Below are 23098 nucleotides of genomic sequence, written 5' to 3' on the forward strand. Positions count from 1 at the left end.
TTTCTTGATGCTTCATGGTTTTTCAGTTATACAGGAGACTAGTGCACACCAATTCCTTCCCTTGGACATCAGTCAGTTGTTTAGTGCACCTTGGCAAAAATCCACAATTATCCATTTATTTTTTAAATTTCAATGTCCCACACCTAAACAATTTCACATAATTATACATATGTTCTGCATTCAGCATTTTTAAACGATTCATGTTTATGTCCGACTTTCTTAACTTCTCAAATATTAATTTTGTTATGTCATTCAGATGTGCTTTGAGGGAGAATATTTTTCTGGGGGAGGGGGGTTGTGCTGTTGAGGGAGGGAAGCAACGTCCAATATGCATTTCAAATTTCCATATGGTGATTATCTGTTCCACAACCCTTCCATTTGATTCTTTTATGTAAAGCAAACTAATTTTTGAATCACATTTTGCCCTTGGCTGTGTACCTTGTCTCTCCATACACAATTTGTTAGTCACTACACATTGTGGGCAGTGACAGTAATTTGCATCCACTTGTAGATCTTACTATTTGCCACTTACTCGTTTCCCTCTCAGCCAGTGACCAAATTATAAATCTTCTCCTTACCTTCCCCACCCCCAAAAAAACCCACAAGTAGTTAATACTTCGTATGTAAATCCAAGATTTAAAAAAAATTCTTTCATGAGATGTGGGTGTTTCTAGCTAGGGTAGCATTTTCATTGCCCATTCCTAATTGACCCCAACTTTGGCTCATTTGGTCTTTTTCCACCAATTTAAAACTAGTTTTCCAAACAATCTTAACCTTAATTTAAATTGTAAGTGTGATTTGCTTCGTTACCATGCTGGTGTGAAATATTAACTGTACTAGTGGTGCAGAATCATAAGTAACTTTCCATTACAGACTCAAGTGCACTAGGAACAGGACCAAGTTTGTCTGGGGCATGTTGGAAGCTGCAAATCTGGCTGAGCTATGTGACTTCCATCTCATCACTTTGGGATGAACAGGAGAGGAAAAGATGGTACTCCAACCTTCTGTGTCACCCAGTTCTTCAAGAGGATCAAATTCAAACTATAGGAAGGGTAATTATCTGTGTGCAATCAGAACATACTTGCACAGGCGGATAATGCTGCAGTTGGAACAGATTTAATTCTGTGACATTAAAAACAAACCAAAGCCAACAAGGCCAAATGATAAAATAGCTTTATTATGGACAGGGTGATAATATATTGTAGAGGCTGACAAACCTTACTCATGAAAAAAATTCCAGCTGAATGGAGTCTTCTCTTTGAAAGTCATATAATTCTTTTCCTCCAGTTGGAGAACTGGACCCAAATAGCCCAAGGGGGACATTTAAACATAGGTGGGGTGGAGATCGTGCAGTTCTGTCACCACATAAATGATCATCATTAAAAAGCTGATCAGTGAATTTCATTAACGATATAGGTGGATGTGTGTGGCTACATGAGAAAGGAATGGAGAAACACCTTTTAAAGACCAGCCGAAACATAAAAAAACAAAATCCAGTTTCACTGTTCAGCTCATATCCACAATGCTATTAGAAGGAAAAGGAACAAAGTTACCAAAGGGGATCAGTCACATTGAAGAAATGAAGAGCCCATGGGTTCCGGCTGAAAAGCTTTTGCACTTCTTCAATTTGATCGAATGAACACTTGATCTTACTCATATCACGCATAACCGAAAGAACAATAAAATTTACTTGAGACAACAGCTCATTTAACAATAAAAGTTAGACACTCAAAAATCTATTACTTTAAACAGTTGAGCCATTGTTTTAAAGGCAACTAATTACTGCAATTTCATGGTTAACAGTGACAGAATGCATTGCATCACTTTGTTGATCAGGTGCCTCGGTTAAATTTACACACTGCAAATGCATAATTTTCTGAAAGATGGGATTTTTATTACCAATAAATCTATCAGTCACTTTCCGTTTCAGAAAAGAGATGGGTACATCATGGAATAACAATCAGCTTTTTACAAGAAAATTAGCTTTTAGTAGGTCTCAAATAATCATGATGTTTAGAAGCCTCTGCTATACAGTTCCATTTAAACATGATCGTTCTTTTAAAAAAAAATGTAGGTAGACATAGCAAATGTGGCCAATACACATACCAAACTCACTCTCTCCCTCTCTTCATTAGCCACCCTCCCTTCAAACACAAGCCACTGTCAGTATTAAAGATGGCTCATTTTGAGATGCTTCATACACACATGTATTAATTTCAAAAAATCTATTTTCCTTCTTAAATACTTTGCTACTGGACCAGGAAATGGGAGATTAAAGCAAGCTAACTTTAAAGCAGGATTTCTGACTTGAAAAACAAAACAGTTGCAATTGCTGGCCAATTGTTGAATTGTTAAACATTTTTTCTAAGTAGTAAGCACCTAGTTAGTTTGAATTATTGCCAATTTATCCTCCAATCGAAAGAAATCTTTGCTGTAAAATTATCTTGCTCTTGTGCCCAGTAGTATTCGATTGCAGCCAACACCATGCCATTGAAAGCAGATGGCATGTCACTTGAAAATTGAATCAGTAAAATCTCTTAGCAAAATAGCACAGCACTAAATTTCCCATACCATCACCCACAGTGCACATACCAGTCCAAGGAAGTGTTAATGCCAAGGTTCATTACAAAAAAAACCCAAAAGTTAAACGCCCCAAAATTATGATACCATTAAACATTCCATTGCTGTGTTTACAATATGTAGTCTTCAGGCCATCTGAAATTAAAATGCATGTTTTGTAAGAGTACTAGACATTCAAATACCTGATGTTAAAGAATTAAAGTCCCTTTTTTAAGACAAAAATCTATAACTGTGTTTTAAAAGAAAGTATACCTGCATATAACTGTATTTAAAAATGTCAGTGTTTATGTAAGTGCTAAACAATACCTCAAACATATATTTATACACAATTCCAAATAAAGTGTAGCTCTACGCAATTAAATTTACTTACAACCCCAATTTACCTTAAAAACTGTCTTTAAGGAGAAATGTGTTCACGGGTCACACTGCTGCCACAAGTCTAATACAGTCAGGCAGCTAGAACAATAATCGACTACAGATATTGTATCCCATATGTAAACATTCAGCTTTTATTGTACAATTGTTTAAGAGGTCTCCTTTTGTTTAGCAAATGTTTGGCATCTTCTCTTCAAAAATACTCTAATGTTGGACTTTCTACATCTCCCTTTAACCTGGAGTTGCTGCACTTGCAGCAGCTTGGCTCTCCACTCTATTGGCATTCCTTGCTACCTCAAACAACTTAGCTGCCTAGCAAAGAGAACAGACATTGCCTTTCATACAGGTGTTGCCAGATGTATTTTCATTTCTCTAAAAACAAGAAATATACCCCATCCGACTTTATCCAGGCCTGCCTGGATAAACACGGCAGCCCCAGGATTACAGAAATTAACTTAAGGAAGAACTGAACAGCAAATCCCTCAAACATTAGCACAGTTGGCCTTAGAGCAGCCTGAACAAACCAGGTGAAAAAAACTTGCAGAAAATACAAGTGTTTCAGAACTGTAGACTCTGCAACCCAAGTGTCAGGATTGCTAGGCAGTAAAGGATATCCCTATGTCTGGCAGTGTCATAGACACTAATTGATAATAAAGGGTTTGAAGTACTCTACAGAAAACTGTCATACAAATACTTTGGCCAATGCATCTGCCCCAGCACTGGCAATGTAACATTTGGAAGGATGGAATGCCACATCATGGATGGACTCATCAAACTTTTTACGATGTGCAGTGAATTCCTGAATACATGTCTTGGTCTCAAGGCTCCACAAACGAATTGAAGAGTCATGACCTTTGGAGGAGGGAGGAAAAAAAAAAACACCAAAAGTTGGTAAATGATAATATTCAACAAAAACGTTTCAAAAGTCAGATTATTTTGCATGGTCAGCCACGCAGAGAAACCCATCACTGCGCTAAACAGTCTCTGAACAAACTATTAAGAAATCAACAAGAGCTGAGTTTCCACTTATCTGATATGGACTGCCTATTTTCCCAACCCCAAGAACCTAGATGTAGGTTGGCAAGAGCCAAAGTTGAGTAACCCGGCTGCAAGGGTACTGCTGGAGTTTAACTGGCTAAAACTAGAAGAACACATTGGTTAACCTCAAAATGTTTATCCAGTTTGCCTCTTTAGAGTATTGTCTTACAGGGAAGAATGTCAGCCTTCACTCCTCTAGTGAGCCAGGCTGGCTAATTAATTGTCAAGTGTGTTGCAGCGCTGCAGATTTGTCTATCTGTTAGAAGTACAGGATTATCTGGTTTGCCACAGAGGATCAGTTTCACAGTAATAGATACAGCACCTTCAAGCCAACTCAACCTCAAAGAATCCTACTTATCTCTCTCTCCCTCCAAAAAGGTGGCCATTAGTCGATGAATACTTACTTAACAAGAGCAGGTTTGAGCTGTTGCTAAGCTGACAATCTCCTCACCAGAGTCTCGAGGTATGTGATCATCTATCAAATGGCACTTCCACCTGTCACAGGTGCAGAGCTTTATCACTTGCTTTACAACCCAAACAACCTTCAGGTATCACTTTACACAATCTCTCATCCCCAGCAGCAGAGTTTCCTCCAACTAGATGGATAGCTCTCATTGGTGTGGTGGAAGGACAAAATATAGAACTTCCAAAGTGCTAAACATCTTCATGTCCTCGATGTCATATCAAAGCATGTGGCAGACTTACTAGTCATCAAGACATCTGCCAAAAAGGTTACTTCCCCTCCTTCCTGCAAACTTTCTTCTTTTTGCCACAATTCACCTCACACATAGACCACAGGAAGTCCTCTAATATTACGCCAAGCAGTTTAAACCTACAAAACAGGGCTTTTTGGGCAAGCATCTTGTTTGTCCCAAAAAGACTACACTTGTTCTTCTCAGCTGTTAAAGAACAATAAGAATGAATACAAATTAGTCGCTATCCACTAAGACCTCCAGGTACCAATATAAAACAATCAGACACATGTCCATTGTATTTTCCAATTAATATCTTTGGGGGTCCCCCCCTTTGAGCCATGTGATGCAATACCACGGCTGGAACAACCATGACTATACCCCACTAGTTACTGTTCAAGATGATTCGGGGAATGCATCATATTCCCAAAAATGGAGCACCATAATTCTTCCAGGAACATATGGGGCAGAAAATCTAGGATCTTTCATACATGGCTATTCAAGACACAATGAACAGGATAAGTACCAGTAAACATCCTTAGCTCACTCCCCCTTCAGAAGCTACAGGCTCAGTGGGTTGCTAATCTACCTTTGCATGGACTGGAGCTGGAGCAAGCATGCTAAATAAACTTGAGGATTAGACAGGTGCTCCAGGAGCCTCAGTTTTTACAGGAGGGCTACATGAGAGATCAAGTGAACACACTCAGATAATTAAGGTACCAAAAATACATCAGTTCATATTATCTTAAGTGGGTACTTACTGCCAGACATCAGATACAAGCCATTTGGATCTACAGCTAAACTTGTGACAGCATCCAAATGGGCTACCATTGAATGAAGAACTTTTCCTGGAAATAAAAACAGTAGACATATATTAAGAGTGGGATGAATATTGTAAGCCAATTTCCCTATATCCTTTTAGATTCTAATATCCCATTGAAGATTTGAGTACATAATCTAGGCTGATAATTCAATGCAATAAATAGTTAACAACTTTGCATTATTAAAAGGTACTAATTTTTAGATCACATTTAAAATGAGATTCCATCTACCTGCTTAGATGGATGTAAAAAATTCTATGGCACTATTCAGAGGAGAGGGTGTTTTCCTGTATGCTAAAGAAAATGGTAAAGAAAATCTTCCCTCAGCCAAAACTACTGTAGCAAATTCACTTAGTTGCTGTCTATGGGACCTTGCTAAATGCAAAACAGCTGTTATATTTAATTCACCTTACAGGAGCACATTTCAAAAGTAATCCATTCATTATAAAAGTCTCAGATGTCGTGTCATTTTTTAAAAAATTCGTTAACGGCATATGGGCATTGCTAGCAAGGTCAGCATTTTTGCTCTTCCCTAATTTGGTAGTGATGTTGAGCAACCTTTTTGAAGTGCTGCAGTCTTTGTAGTGTAGATACACCTGTATGGCTGTTAGGTAGGGTGTTCTAGAATTTTGATTCAGGATGATGAAGGCGATATATTTTCAAATAGGAAAGCTGTGTAATTTGGAGGTGGTGTTCCTATGCGTTAAGCCACATAATTGTTATAGATCAGAAGGAGGCTATTTCGTGTCTGCACTGGCTCTCCAAATGAACAATTCCCTTAGTGCCGTTCTCCTGCCTTCTCCCTGTAACCCTGCACATTCTTCCTTTTCAGGTAACAGTCTAAGTCCCTTTTGAATGCTTCCATTGAACCTGCCTCCACCACACACACAGGCAGTGCATTCTAGGCCTTAACCACTCGCGGTGTGAACAAGTTCTCTCTCATATCGCTTTTGCTTCTTTTGCCAATTACATTAAATCATTAGATGCTGTATAAATGTAAATTCTGTCTCCCATACTTTGTCAAGTTCATTTTCATTAATACATATTACCTGTCTCAATAACTACAATTGACTTTTTGATCTTAACAGAACAGCATTGCTTACTGGAATATTTTTATGACTGCATGCTAGAGTACAGTCTGTCACCAGCTACGCACATCTGAAAATTGTGGACAGGCTACCCACAAAATGTTGTTCATTTGTTTTGCCAACTTGCAGAGGTTAGTTCAGAAATGATTGACTTTGATCCCTTTGGCCTTTATGAACAATCAACTGCGGCAAATAGGAGTTCTACCAGAATAGAAATGATGATATATTTTTAAATGTCTATGACAGATGTTACTGATCACTTTAAACTTCTCTTTAAAGATAGAGATGAGATAGCATCCACAAACTTGTGTCACTGCAAATTTAGCATCCCCAGGTGAGGCAGAATCCCATGTGCTTAAAGGGTGGATTATGACAAAAGCAGATGCACATGGCTAGCAGGATATTAGCCTTGACACATTAATGTTGTCAAATGCAAAGTAATTTTCTGATCTCACTAGTGACCACATTGTGATAACTAACTGCACAGATCAATTATCTGTTATCAGTTTATTGAATCCGTGGGCAAATGTTTGGCTGGAGACAGCTTTGGGAGGGGTGTCACATTACATAATGTTTTTAGGAAGCTGATTTTGGGTTAGGATTGGAGAATAGATGAGTCTTTCTTTCCTCACAATAATATTGTACACAAATAGCACAATGAAAAAAATGTTGCCAAACATTTATTTAGAAAGGCAACCGCTTTCAAAAACAACTCCATTTCACCCTTTGGTCACTCTTGATCTCCTGTTCAGCACTGTTGGCTTATTTTGCTCCCCTATTATGTTCCTTTAAAGTAGCCTTTAAAGCACTCCAGTACTTTTTGCATAACTTCAAAATATTTTTCTTAATGCGCCACAATAGCAATCCAGTTTTGACCTTAGTACACGATATCAAACCTAACTATGCAAAAATCAATAGAACTCAAGTGCTCATTCACTTCAGGTAATAAAAAAAATGCTTCCTTGCATTCATACAGCAGTGCTAATATTAAAACTTTTTGAAGGGAAATGGCTATTAAGCAATCCCAAACCATCCTCATGCCCAAATCTCTGAGGAGTCCCTGCTGCCCTAATCATACTTCACATATGGCATTGGTGCACAGTGATGTTTTGCACTTCATGATGTAAGCCTGCAAAACTACATGAACTTCACCTGGTTTGCATGAGCACCAAGATCCCCTGGACCAAGTGCATTTTGACAAGAGTCTCATCCTACGATGTCTGTACTAGAAATAATATAACACATTCATAAAGATAAAGGCAGATGTTATGATACCATAGCTGAAACATGATTGATGCTACTGACCAAGAGACTCAAACACTGGAAGGAGCTGCAGCCCAAATAGAAGAATTTTGAAATATCTGTTAATGGTCTTAATTTTTGGCCTCAGATGTTTTCTGTGCAGCTCCTTTTCCCCAGTTCAAGTTCATGTTCTAGGTTTGTTTAGATGGCTATTTTGGAAGCACCAACTAAAGGGAGCAGCAATAGTCCCAGTGTCAACGTTTCTTTGGAATGAAATTTAATCCCTTCACATTAGAATGGATCTGCAGTCTTCCACCCATGTGGAGGCAAGAAGGAGAAAACTAACTTATTCTGGTCTTCGAGAATCTTCTCTCACATCCGGGAAATGAAAATTTCTACAAGAGGGTAAAAAATTGCTGAGAGAATTGTGACAGTCCTGAAACACTACCCTCAATACCAATTATGTTTGAACATTTTCATACACATTCCCCTTGTCCAGGTATTAGGCAAGGATAAGGTCTGACTTCTTTGAAAAATGTTGGCCAGTGGCAACCATTATATCAGCACTGGGCTAAATAACAAGTGCTGGTGAACATGGAGGCAGAGGTCATGAAAAAAAACTCCATTTATTCTCTTAGATGGAATCAGGCCACATGAGAAGGACGAATCACTTTAAGAGCTAGGGATCACATTGGGATTATTCATATATCCACTGAGTCTTCAGTATTAATCCTGCTAGTTTATGTAGAGTTTTCTCTTTGTAATGGTCATTTCTGAAAGCTTTATTTTGTTGATACACTTAATGTTGAGGAAAATCATCTCCCTTATGAACACTAGCGAGATCAGTAACACACCCATGTGAAGGCAGAGCACTGAAGGGGATGTATACAATGTAAAGTTTGAAAAAAGGGGAGATTAGGGAGTTGGTGGGGAATGATTGAAAGCTCTATTGTTAATAGTATGGCTTTACATAGGAAAGTCTGGACAATTCAAAACAGACAAGTTTTAGCAAACAATGTCACAACAAAAAGAAATAACTATTTTCCTACCTGTGTTATTGTCAAAGAATTTTATGTGTCGGTCCTCATGGGCTGTGATAGTAACAGGAAGTGTAGGGTGACTAATCACTTTATTAATCTGACATGTAGATGAAGCTGTATGGGCAAATAAGGGGGAAGCACATTAACAATTTATGACATTACCTAAATTCTTATTTCAACCACAATTCATTTTTCAGACTAAATTTTAAATAGCCATAAAATGTAAAGGTTCATATTATTTCAGGCATCCATACTTTTCTTAGATGGAGTGTGATTGTAATAATCCTTGGCGTCATACATAATAGATAACTGAGGACAGCATATAGAGATAGTACTACTGGAGCTCACTATGAAATTAGCTGTCTTGCCAAGGATAGAAATTGCAGGACAAAAGCACCTAATTCAATGGGTAGTTTGGATGCAAGGTCTTTTTTTTGCTTCCAAAGGACTGTGATTAAATGCTGGAGAAGCTTCTCTAGCTGTTCATGATATGCAAGCTAAAACTCAGCAGGCTTTTTCAACATGGGGTACCACATCCAGCCTGAGCTCGCCACCCCTCAACACTCCATTCCCACTTCCCAGCAGGCAGCCAAAATCTGTTTAACCTGATCTACACACCCTAATTATGTACTTTGCCTTTCAAATATCTTATCTAGATTTGGGATTAGTGGAGCATGGAATTTTCCCATTTCAGGATCTGGTGTCAGCACTAAGCACTCAGGGTTATGTACAACACAGTAAAATTCCCTCACCATTGCCCAACAATGTGCCATTGCCATGAAGAGTACCTCCTACTGCACCAGTGTGCAGGAATTTTTGTTTAGATTGAAGATTACACCAAGATAGGATAGATGTGTTTAAAATTATTAATGGCTGGGACAGGATATAGAGAAGCGAGTGTTTTTAGCTAATTTTAATTTCCATTTAAATTACACTTCCTCCCCAACTACTCCCCCCAAAGCCCCTCCCCACTCGACCCCCCCCAACAGGCCACCCAAACTGGATATTAGAAACTAAACTATAGTTGCTAACCAGGTAACTGGCACTATGTAGATGAAAATGCAATCTAAACAATTTGCAAAATTGGCCTTGCAGACTTGTTTCCAGTCATTGAAAGGTCTAGGATGAGGGTCATAGATACAAGGTTAAATGTACGAGATTTACAATTGAGAACAACCGGAATTTTACCCAGAAAGAATTGAGGATATAAAATTCACTTTGAATTGAGACAGAAACTATGGCCTGCATCTTCTGGTCGCCGATGCATAAAATGCCACACTGTGATGTCATGTGTGCATCCCGACGACACCGCTTGTCATTCCGATCTTCAGTTTGACGGGTGCGCACCGGCCAAACTGTCAAAGGCCTATTAAAGCCATTATTGAAGTAGTTGTCTGGCTGCCTGTCCAACCTTAAGGTTGGCAGGCAGACGAAGAGCCCAGGCGGCCTTTGCGTTTATGACATATCTCAGCTCGTGACAGTGTCACATGAGGGGACGTGTCTGAATAATTTAAAAAAATCTTTTACTGACTTTTTCACAATGAAATTAAACTCTCAGAGGTAGTTCCATGCATATGCGAAAGAGCGCAGGCCCCTACTCAGCCTCCTCCCCCGCCGCCTGCACAGGGAGTACTCAGCGCTTCTGGGTGCACGTCACACTGGGCAGGCTTTAATTGGCCCACCCGCGCACACTCCCACTCAGGACGCCCCACCCCCGGACAGGGAGAAAATTCTCCCATGTCAACATGCAAGTTTATATTGGATAGGTCGATGCAAGAAAAGGGAAAACAAAGTGTAAAAAATTGCTTAGGGTTATTTGCTCATGTGGAGGACAAAATCAACATGGACTGAAATAAAAACAAAGTGCTGGAAAAATTCAGCAGGTCTAGCAGCATCTGTCGAGAGAGAAACAGAGCTTACGTTTCCAGTCCAACATGACTCTTCTTCAGAACTGAAGAGAGACAGAAATGTGATGGGTTTTATACTGTTGGAATAAAAAGGGCAGGGGGAGGTCAAAGATAGGTTAGAGGGTGGGGGAGATAAAATTACAAAGGTGTCATAAACATAAGACAAAGATTGGGAATAGTTCATAGTAGTAAAGGAAAAAAAACATTGGTCCAGAGTAGGTGTTAATAGCAGAATAAAGGTCAATGCTGTCTGAAAGCAAAACATAATACAGACTGGCACTAGGGGGAAAAGAAAACAAAATGGAGGTCAGAGTTCATGGTCTGAAGTTGTTGAACTCAATGTTGAGTCCAGAAGGCTGTAAAGCACCTAATTGGAAGCTGAGGTACTGTTCCTACAGCTTGCGTTGGGCTTCACTGGAACACTATAGCAAGCCGAGGACAGAAACGTGAGTGAGAACAAGGTGGTGAACTGAAATAACAAGGGCCAAAGATCAGAGTCATGCTTGTGGACTGAAGAGAGGTGTCCTGCATTTGGTCTCCTCACTGTAGAAGGCACAGCATTGAGAGCAGCGAATATAGTAGACTAAGTTGAAAGTAGTAGTAGTAAATTGCTGCTGCACCTGGAAGCAGTGTTTGGGGCTTTGAACGGTGAGGAAGGTGGTAAAGGGGCAGGTGTTATACCTTCTGAGATTACATGGGGAAGTGCTGTGGGAAGGGGCTGAGGTGTTGGGGGTGATAAAGGAGTGGACCAGGGTGTTGCGGAGGGAACAGTCCATTTGGGAAGGGGAGGGAAAGATGTGCTTGGTGGTGGAATCATGCTGGAGTTGGCGGTAATGGTGAAGGAAAATCCTTTGAATGTGAAGGCTGGAGGTTAGAAAGTGAGGACAAGGGGAGCCCCATCATGATTCCAGGGCAGGGGTTCAGTTCAGAAGAGTCATATTGGACTCGAAATGTTAACTCCATTTCTCTCTCCACAGATGCTGCCAGGCCCGCTGAGTTTTTCCAGCACTTCGGTTTTTATTTCAGATCTCCAGCATCCACAGTATGTTGCTTTCAACAAAATGGACTGGTTAACCTGAACGACCTATTTCTATGATACAACCTCAGTGCATTTCTAATATGCTGTGGGCTATGTCCACTAGGAGCTGGGTTGAGACCTGATCAAGCACATTTCACAAGGGAAGCTTCCATCCTGGTCTGGTACCCAAGTCCCAGAGACAAAAGGCCAGTGTCTAACCCCCTGTGCCACCAAGTCCCCTGAAACCAAATTTTTAATCACTTACTGAAAGCATTTATCCATTTGAGCATGGACAAAACATTTAACTTTACGGTGTTAAAGACAGAGATGGCCAGCAAATGAAAAGCAAGTATTTTTTTCAGATTACATTTTCATTCAAAGGATTGCCAATTATTTGTTAACCATAGATTAGCTTCATCTGGGGAGAGATCAGGTGGGAGAAAGTAGCATCACAAGTGTAATTTAAGCGCTATTTCGAATTAGTCAAAAACTCAAATCAGGTAATACTGTTCCCAAAATCAGCTGTCAGCAATTACTGTCTTATAATCTCCTTTTTACAATACTGCCTATAATGTTGCTTGTTTTACAGTATCTGATAATCAGGGATCCCTTATGCCAAAAGCCATACCATCAATATTGGACTCAAAGGTGAGGAATCGCTGACATGTCTCCATGTCAAAAATGCTCGTCTGCCCATTCACAAAAGATGACACCAAATGAGAAGGATCACTACAGACTATGTCAACAGAGGTAGGGATTCCAGATTCTGCAGGAGGAAAATAAAATCATTTATGTTACACTAAAATAATCAGCATCTTTCATGCCGTATGCACCAACCTGTCGTTATATTTGGTAAAATCTGTAATTACAAGAAATTCTAATGAGACACAATATATGAAAACTCATGGCAATGGAGGCAGATTTCCAATACATGCTTCTGGGGCAGGGGTGGGGAAGAGAGAGACACTTCCCATCTGGTGCTCGGACTGAAAAAAATTCTCAGTATATGCAACACAAACCTTTCACATTAATCATGAACAATGCTCAATTTTCCTTTCATTTAACTCAGATTTAATTTGAAACTGTAAAATGCTCTTGATTTTAAAAGCAAAAATATTACTTGATTGCAGTATCCAAAGAATTAACTGAAATATAACTGATTTTGTAACTATCGATATTTAACACAAAATTAACTAATGACTGCATGCACTTCCTGTCAACTTTTGCGAGTACACATCTCCTATGCCCATCATTAATCGAAACTTACTAAAATTTGTAATGCTATAATTACATCCTTCACCGCTGTGACTACTGGCAATAAATATCTAGTTTTCATTAACAATGTGGGGACAGGAATTTATAATAGGACAATACAGGCCAAATTATAATACCCTAGTCCGAGAATCCCACATCTAACCCCACTCACCCCCTTGAAGAGACTTGCTCTCAACTTAACAGCACAAGAGACCGTTTAACTGAATATGGGTTACTGATGGATCGTAGAAGCAAATTCAGCTCATACCTCGGTTCTCATTAAATATACAAAGTGAAGGTGCTATTTCAGTGGCGTTCCACAGCCGTAGAGTACCATCAGCTGAACAGGACAGTAAACGTTGATGTGTTGCACTGTACACCAAACCCCAAACTGCGTCGCTGTGACCTTCCAAAGCGCCTCGCAGCACAGAAGGATCTGCAAACAAACGGCTTCTTAGTACGGACTAGAACAAACTCATAACAGCAAGCTTTATCTCGATGATATTCCCCCTGTAGCACCCTCCTCTAACAAGTGCAATTCTTGCTACAGTACTTCTCGCCTGAAATTGTTTAAGGGAAGATTCCCAGGCATCTGATAACATAAGTATATACAAACAAAGGTCTGGATACAGCAGGCTAAGTCACTACATGAAGGACAATTAAAAGTGAGAAAGGAGGTTTCCTGTGGCTAAAAGTTATTTTTTGGATAAACTACCCAGCTTAAATCAGAAACTATGGGTACAACTTTCTCCCCATCGCGGGTATTGTGCAGGGGCGGGTGTGGACCCGATCGGCGCCCCCGAATGGGTCCGCGCTGCCAGTTTACATGGGCGAGCTCCAGCTGTGCGTTCCATGTGGGCGGGGGGGCTTCCCTGAGTTGGGAGTGCGTTCTTTCGCGCATGCGCATGGAAGACTGCAGAAATCTCCCTGAGGCACAGAGGTGTCTCAGGGAGATTAGTTTTAAGTTTTACCAGTTCAGTAAAGTGTCAAAAAAATTTTTGACATGTCCCCTCATGTGAAACTATCACATGAGTTGGTGCATGTGCATTAATTTCAATAAAAATTTTTGAGAAAATTTAAAATCATTCATGAAACCTCATCCCACCCGTGGATGAGGTTCCATGAAAAACACGAAGGCCGCCTGGGCTCTTCTCCTGTCTGTCAACCTTAGGGTTGGACTGGCAGCTCCGTTAATTATTTTAGTTGTTAGTTAAATGGCTTTAATAGGTTTTTGACAGTGCGGCAGGCGCACCAGCTGTGCGCTCCCTGAACTGAAAATCTAAATGACACACGCCCGACATCATCCCATGTCATTTTACGCGTTGGCGAGCAGGCCCTGCCCCTGTCACCAAGCCAAAGATTCTCCCTTATGTCATCATGGTTTCAAAGGTGAGAAGCAACAGCAGGCTGTGAAAGAATTACAAAATCTAGTAAACCAAAGAAAAAATCCTTACAGTTACATCACTTCTTTTCACAACATTCAGAATATCCCAAAAAACTTCACAGCCAATAAATTATTTTTCAAGTGTAGCCACTGTTGTTTTGTAGGTAAACGTGGCAGACAAATGCACACAGCAAGGTCCCAGAAACTGCAAATGAAACTAATGGCCACTTAATTGTTTGTTTTTCAGTGGCATTAATGACAGAAGCCATTGGTAAGGGGAAGCATCAGTGAAGACAATGGTCAGAATTGAGGAATAAGAGGGAATTTAAAACTGTGTTGGGAGTTATTTGCAGGCCTCCTGAAAGCAGCAATTAAGTGGTATTAATTAAAAGATTAGAGAAATTTGCAGCAGAAGCACAGTTGCTTTAATGGGAGACTATAATTTTTATATAGATTGGAAACTGCAAAGCAGCTCAAGTCAGAAAGGTTTTGATTTTTTTGAGACCAAGAGTTTTCTGGAGCAATATGATCTAGAATCAACAAGGCAGCAAGTCAAGCGATCATTAGTTGTTGGCCAGGCCGACTCAGCTCAATGGGCTAGATTTAGTTCGTAATCTCATAGTAAGGGAATATTTATTTACCAGTGATTATAATCACCTGGGTTTTGCCACTGAATTTAAAGAAAATTATACACAAAGAGCTAGCGATCTGTGATAGTAATTTCCCCTTTCCAATGAGTGTTTAAATCTGGCAAATCTAGCACCAAGCCTTGGTGTTGGTGTGCAGCCGTAGTAAGCTCAGAAAGCAGGCGGACTTCCAATCAAATTGAAGTGTTCACATACAGCAAACCGGGAAGTTAACTTATCCAGATTTTAACAGCATTAGATTATATGTTCTTGCTAATTTGTGACTGCAAAGGAGATTGCCGTCAGCGAGAACTTCTACAATGCACCCCACGGAGGAGTCTAGGCTCACCGACAGCAGCTTCTGGGTTTCCATAGCATTCTGCACATAACCAAACAAGGAACAGGAGTATGCCATCAGGCCTTCGCGCCTGCTCTACCACTCAATGAGATCATGGCTGATTAAGACTGTAATGTCAACTCCACATTCCTGCCTACCCCCAAACTTTCCTCATAAGACAATCTGCCCAATGCAGGTATTAGTTTAGTAAACATTCTCTGAACTACTTTGAATGCATTTACATCCTTCCTTAAATAAGGAGACCAATACTGTACACAGTATTCCAGATGTGGTCTCACCAATGCCCTGTATAACTGAAGCATAACCTCCCTACTTTTGCATTCAATTCCTCTTGTATTAAATGATAACATTCTATTAGCTTTCCTAATTACTTGCTGTACCTGCATACTAGCCTTTTGCAATTCATGCACTAGAACGCCTGTTAGGAATTAGAGATAGTTTAAGTAAGTTATTTGAGTGTGTCAGGAATGAGTTTTAGCTTTAATATGTTTAGGTTTGATTTGCATTTCTATATTTGTATGTTAAGAAAAGGTCAAGTTGAGTTATAGTTTCACTTTAAAAGGCGCCTGCCTTTCTATTGACAGTTTAAGAGAAGTTGAGCTAACACAAGAGTAGAAAAACTGGGCTGTTACTTAGCTACAGAGAGGCAGATCCTTCCCACAGACACAGAAGAAACTAGAAACAGCAGTTTTTGAGATCAGGTTTGGAGACAGTTGCCAGGCAGAAGCAGCCCAGAAGGCTCAGATAGCCATTTCTGAGCTAAGTTAGTTGAAAGTAGCTGCCAGGGAGAAAACGGGTCAGGTAGCCTGTCCCAAGCTAAAGAAGCAAGTCTCCAAGAATCCAGGTGAGTGGCACAGGAGAAAGTACCAAACAGACCTTCTAGTCAAAGGAAGGACAGGAACCTGGAAAAAGTCCTATTAAGTGAAGAGTGAGGGGCAGAGAAAGGCTCCAAACTTAAAGCTCCAAGCTGCAGGAAGTAAAGTCAAAGTGAGAAGTCACAAGATTCAAAGAGGCAACTAAAGGCCTGTACCTCTTTGCTATGGGCATTGAAGCAGTGGTGTACTGTTGACAGCGGAGTCGATGAGAGAGTGCGTGGAAGAAAGCTTGAATGCATGCGGTGACCCAGGGGAGAGGAACATCAGAAGGGGAGTTCGAAACTCTGGAGGTGAACCCTTGTGGAAGGCATCTGAGAGAAAGCGTCAGTTTGGGGGAAGATTCCAAGTCGGGTTCTTGGAAAGTAGAGATTGGAAACCCTCGTGTAAAAGACAGAGTGCAGTGAGGCTGGCTGGCTCACGGTGTAACAAACGGCAGGGGGGTGGGTGGTGGCTGCAGAGAGATCCATAGCATCTGTTTGAGGTGGCATCTGTCACTAGGTTTCAGAGGGTGGTGTGCCTGACCTCAGGTCGCCTATTGGTTTACATAGATTGTGAGCATACTGTGAACATTAGAGTATGAGGTAGCTTCTGTAACTTGTGCTATCCTTATAAATCTGTATATATCTGTAAAGTATAGTTGTGGGTGAAGGAGTATTGTAATATAGTTAATCTTTTCTTGTTTTATGCTTTTGTTAAAAGTTCGTTAGCTCACTCAGGTGATTCTGTTCAGTAGCCCCTCTCCACGTATCTAAACAAATAAACACAAGTTAGGACCTATCAAACTGGGTTCCACCCTGGGGTCAGGCTTGCCCAGTGGTAACCTCAGCTGGGGATCTTAACACCCTTAACTCCCTCTGCACCCCAGAGCTCTGCAATCTCTCACCATTTAGATACTATGCTTTATTTTAATTTTCTCTGTCAAAATGGACAATTTCCCACTTTCCCACATGATATTCCATTTTCCAGGTCTTTGCCCATGCACTTAACCAATCTATATCCCTTTGTAGCCTGTGTTCTCTTCACATCTTATTATCCTATCTATGTATTGTCAGCAAATTTAGCAATCATACCTTCAGTCCCTTCATCCAAGTCATTTGTATAAATTGTAAAAGGTTGGGGCCCCAACACTGATCCCTGTGGCACACCACTTGTTACATCTTGCCAACCAGAAAAAAACCCATTTGTGCCTTACCCTCTGTTTCCTGTTAGCAAGCCAACTTTCTATTCATGCCGATGTTATCCCCTACACCATGAGCTTTTATTTTCCACAATAATCTTTGATGTGGTACCTTATCAAATGCCTTCTGGAAATCCAAACATGGTACACCCACTAGTTCCCCATTATCCACAGCATATGTTCCTTCTTCAAATGACTCTGATAAATTGGTTAAACATAATTTCCTTTTCACAAAACCATGTTAACTCTGCCCGATTACCTTGAATTTTTCCAAGTGCCCTGCTATAATGTTGTTAATAAGAGCTTCTAACATTTTCCCTATGACAGATGTTAAGCTAACTGACCTGTAGTTTCCTTTCTGTCTCCCTTTTTGAATAAAGGAATTACATTTGCTATTTACCAATCTAATGGAACCTTCCCCGAATCTAAGGAATTTTGGATAATCAAAACCATCGCATCAACTATCTCACTAGCCACTTCTTTTAAGACCCTAGGGTGAAGTCCATCAGGACCCGGGGACTTGTCAGCCCACAGCTCCAACAATTTTCTCAGTACCACTTCCTTGGTGATTATAACTTTTGCCCAGTTCCTCCCTCCCTTTCATTTCCTGATTTACAGCTATTTCTGGGACGTTACTTGTATCCTCTATAGTGAGGAGCAATGCAAAATACTGGTTCAATTCATCTGCTGTCTCCTTATTTTCCATTATTAATCCCCCAGGCTCACTTTCTGTCGCTTGCCATTTTAACACTCCACCCTGCTCTCTTGCCCACATGTCTGTCCTTGGCTTGCTGCATTGTTCCAGTGAAGCCCAACGCAAACTGGAGGAACAACACCTCATCTTCCGACTAGGGACTTTACAGCCTTCCGGACTGAATATTGAATTCAACAACTTTAGGTCGTGAGCTCCCTCCCCCATCCCCACCCCCTTTCTGTTTCCCCCTTCCTTTTGTTTTCCAATAAATTATAAAGATTTTCCTTTTCCCACCTATTTCCATTATAAAAAAACCCCCACTAGAGCTATACCTTGAGTGCCCTACCATTCATTCTTAATTAGCACATTCGTTTAGATAATATCACCAACTTTAACTTTAACACCTATGTGTTCTATTGTACTATTGTCGTTGACATCTTTTGATGATCTGCTTCTATCACTGCTTGTTTGTCCCTACAACCACCCCCCCCCTCCATCTCTCTGTCTCTCTATCTCTCCGCCCCCCACACACACACACCTTAAACCAGCTTATATTTCAGCTCTTTCTTGGACTCGAACTCAAGTTCTGTCGAAGGGTCATGAGGACTCGAAACGTCAACTCTTTTCTTCTCCGCCGATGCTGCCAGACCTGCTGAGTTTTTCCAGGTAATTCTGTTTTTGTTTCACTTTCTATAGGACCAATGCTCATTTTGTTAACTCTTTTTAAAATATCTATAGAAACTCTTACTACTTTCTAGCTAGCTTTCTCTGGTACTCTAATTTTTCCTACCTTATCAATCTTTTGGTCATTCTTTGCTGTTTTTTATATTCTGTCCCATCTTCTGACCTGCCACCCATCTTTGCACAATTATATGCAAATTTGGTACTATCTTTGTTTTCCTTATTTACGGGATGGTGAGTTCTCCCCTTGGAATTTTTCTTTGTTGGAATGTATATATTCTGTGCATTCTGAAATATCCCCCTAGATGTCCACCATCTCTATCGACCTATCCCTTAACCTAATTTGCCAGTTCAGTTTAGCTAGCTGTGCTTTCATGCCCATATAATGCCCTTATTTAAGTTTAAAATGCTGGTCTTTGACCCACTCTTCTCTCCCTCAAACAGATAGCAAAATTCAATCATATTATGATCGCTACTACCCAGGGGTATACCTTCAGTATGAGGTCATTAATTAATCCTGTCTCGCTGCACAGTACCAAGTCTAGTGAAGTAATGAATGTGAACAAAATTCCGGGCCAATATGATCAATGTTAGTAACCGTGGTAAGTGTCTTTTAAGATTCTAGATATTGGGAAAGTAAACTCCAACTGGACGAGCCAGAGACTGACAACAGTAAACTGGTCAAAACTATAATGAACAGTGGGATGTGTTCGAAGAAAGAATGTAGCTGACACAGGACTCGTCTACAATGCTAGGGGAAAAGAGCTCAACTTAGTAAATAAAACAGCCCTGGTCAACAATAGAGGTGAGAGATAACATAAAACTAAAGGAAACAGGCTATAAAAGTGCAAAGAATAGTATGGATACAGAGCACTGAAGAATATCAAAGGATGACAAAAGAAGATAGTAAAGGTTGCAAAAAGGAAATATGAAAAGAAATTTGCGAGCAATATCAAAATTAACACAAGTTTAAAAAATCATATTAGAAAAAGCATAGTCGTGGTAATATGGACCTTTTAAAAATAGTTATGGGTAATATTGCAAATTAAAATAAGGAAATGGCAGATGTGCTGAATAATGACTGTCTCAGTCTTCACAGTAGCTAAAAAGGATAATACATCTGACATTACAGGAAACTGTATGAATCAAGAACTGGAACTTATTAACGTAAGCAAATAATATCATTATTTTTCTAATGCTGTTTAAAGACTGACAAATCTCTAGGATCTGAAGATTTCCATCCTCGGGTTTTAAAACAATTAGGTGAGGAAATTGCAGAGGCTTTACCCACAATTTTTCAAAGCTCTTGATTCAGGAATTGTCCCTTAGATTGGACAATTGAAAATGTAACTCCATTATTTAAGAAATCTGAGAGAAGTCAGGAAATTATAGACAAGGTAGCCTAACGTTTGTTGTTGGAAAGGTATTGGAATCTTTAATTAAAGGACAGAATGACTGAGCACTTAGAGAATTTTGAACTCATTAGAGAAAACCAATGTGAATTTGGAAAGGGCAAGCCATGCTTTAATCTAATTAAATCTTGTGGGGAAATAACTGAAGTGGTAGACAGGGGAAATGTTAACGGACGTAATTAATATGGGCTTCCAGAAGGCACTGAAAAAGGTTCGCAAAATAAGAGACCTTTAACTAAAATTAAAGCTAATAGAATTGAAGGCAAGTTATTGACCTGGTTAGGAGAAGGGATAGGTGGTAGGAGAGGGGCTAGGCATAATTATTATGTATTGCTGAAAAGAGAGACATATTGTCAAAGCTTTTTGTCTTGTACTCATCAGGACAAATGCAAGAATGCCAAATTTCAAACAAGCACAACAATTTATACCTCAGGAGAAAAGGGTGCTGGCCGATTAGCAAGCTGACTTTGATTGGCCGAGTTATTGCCATGGGCAAAGCAATGGGGGGGAGGGGGCAAGAATTCCCAGGTAATTCAGAATAGGCACAAGGCTTAAATATATTTCTTTGTTTGCAGAGAATGGGTCCCTGCATATGAATATATGTCACTTCTAGCAAGCGCAAATGAGCCATGCTACAAGCTCGACTGATCATCTTAAATTGGTTGTTAGTGTAGCTATTAGCATGCTCAGTTGTTCAACAACTGCTGCCCAATTGAGGAATCGCATCGAACAGAAGTGTGGGCTGGTAAGTACGGTCTCTACTCTGCCCGAAGGAGCATGTTAAAAGTAAAATATTGTGGATGCTGGAAATCTGAAACAAAAACAAAAATAGCTGGAAAAACTCAGCAGGTCTGACAGCATCTGTGGAGAGGAAGACAGAGTTAACGTTTCTAGCCCATATGACTCTTCATCAGAACATGTTATTTGATTCAATCAACCAATCATTGGGACATACCTGGCGTAGCACCAGCATCCTTTTCTCCTATAGTATAAATTGTTGTGCGCGTTTGAAATTTGGCATTCTTGTTTTGCCTTGACAAGTGCAAGACAAAAAGCTTCGGCAACATGTCTCTCTTTTCAGCAATGTTCAAGTTCTGTACTACCAAGTGACTGAATGGGTATGTACTTCAATTGGAAGGTTATGATGTCTCACAAGAATCTATACTGGGGCCTTGATCTATTCACTACATTTAATAATGACATAAATAACACAATAGAGAGTCATATATCCAAGTTTGTCAACGACACAAAGACTAGTAGCATAGTAAGTAATGTAGATGGGAGCTTAAAATTACAGACATTGTTAAGTTACATTAAGTGTGCAAAACTGTGGCAGATGGATTTCAGTTCAAGCAAGTGTGAGTCATCCATTTTGGAGCAAAAAAGGATGGGCCTAAGTAAATCAATCAGAAAGGTAATGGAAAGTTAGCCTTTATATCAATAGGGCTAGAATATAAAGTGAAGGAAGTTTTGCTATAGTTATACTCCTGGTGGATCTGGAGTACCGTGTATACTTCTGGGCACTGTTTAGAAAGAATATACCTGTCTTGGAAGGAATGCAGCAGATTCACTAGTGTGTTACCAACGTGCCAAGGGATAAATTGAGAGAATCATATAAACTTGTATTCCCCAGGATATAGTAGATTAAGGGGTAATTTGGTTGAGGTTTTTTGGATTTTGAAAGGAATTGATACTGAGGGTCGAAGGCAAAGGGACAATCTTAAAATCAGAGCAAGGCTATTCAGGAGACAAGTTAGGAAACATTTCTTCAGGCAGAGGATGGAAGCGGAACACTCCCACAAAAAGCAGTGGAAACTAACTCAATTTTAAATCAGAGATTCCTAGACTTTTGCTAGCCAAAGGTATCAAGGGATAGGGAACCAAGGCAGGCAGATAAGGTTAGCATACAGATTATCCATGATCTTGTCAAATTGTGGAACAGACTCAAGGAGCTGAATATCATACTCCTGTTCCTATGACATAATGGGTTCAGTTACAAGAGTAACCAGAGTACAAATAATTCTGCAAGCCTCAGGAATTCACTCAAAACTCAATTTACCTAACAGTTAACTTATGTCTTTTCAAAAAAGTTACTAATACAACTGACAAACTATGTAGCTATACGCACCATATGAATCATAGGGATCAATGTTAGGACTGGGAGCATTCCAGCACTGGATTAAACCATCAGAACCTCCACTGAAACACTGCTCTCCACTGGTGCTCATCACAACACACAGCACTGGGCCTCTATCCAAGGAAACAAAAACCACAAATGTAAATCTCTCTCCACCCCTATATATTTTGAGCAGAGTATACTGAACATTAAATGGAACAGATTACTCAGGCCTACCTGTGAGCCCTGAACGTATGTATGGGTTCTACATCCAACGAGGTACTCCTGTGGAATAAAAACAACAGAGCTGTTAATTTTGTCAGTACATCCTAGCGACTAGTGTTTTACAAGTCTTACCCCAAAGGGAAGCCTGGATGAAGCATTCTCAGTTAGAGTTAAAATGTACAAACAAGTTTTAGCTTCAAGACAATCAATTTTCATCTCTCAGGTGTGTTTATCTTTTCTTGCCTAACAAGCCGCCAGGCCAACAACTATTCATACAATGGACCCCATAATGTCCGCTTGTTGCTTTCAAGCTCCAATGTCATTTTCTGACTGAAGTGTCAGGTTTTCTTAAATGTAGACTGAAGGTCTAGTTCTGAACAATTTCTGTCAAGCAGTGCATTTCAAATAAAGCCATTCTGTCTTGAAAATCGTACATGCAAGGGTAGAATGCACACACTATACATGGCATACTAATGCAGTTTTAAATTGAATTAA

The 23098-nt window shown here is 40.0% G+C and overlaps 1 protein-coding gene across 2 annotated transcripts in view; it reads right to left on the reverse strand.

Annotated features, from left to right (window-relative positions):
- Positions 1 to 1161: 1161 nt before the first annotated feature.
- strn (striatin, calmodulin binding protein) overlaps positions 1162 to 23098 on the reverse strand; it is a 118812-nt gene continuing 96875 nt past the window's right edge. For both annotated transcript variants that reach the window (XM_041187725.1, XM_041187723.1), the window contains 7 exons: positions 22616 to 22663; positions 22391 to 22512; positions 13324 to 13491; positions 12430 to 12567; positions 8886 to 8990; positions 5447 to 5533; positions 1162 to 3807 (listed from right to left, as the gene is read on the reverse strand). In XM_041187725.1, coding sequence (XP_041043659.1) covers positions 3638 to 3807; positions 5447 to 5533; positions 8886 to 8990; positions 12430 to 12567; positions 13324 to 13491; positions 22391 to 22512; positions 22616 to 22663 — 838 coding nt within the window. In that variant the 3' untranslated portion in view covers positions 1162 to 3637. The remainder of the gene's footprint in view (positions 3808 to 5446; positions 5534 to 8885; positions 8991 to 12429; positions 12568 to 13323; positions 13492 to 22390; positions 22513 to 22615; positions 22664 to 23098) is intronic.

Source organism: Carcharodon carcharias, chromosome 5, assembly GCF_017639515.1.
Source record: "Carcharodon carcharias isolate sCarCar2 chromosome 5, sCarCar2.pri, whole genome shotgun sequence".
NCBI classification, from domain to species: Eukaryota; Metazoa; Chordata; class Chondrichthyes; order Lamniformes; family Lamnidae; genus Carcharodon; species Carcharodon carcharias.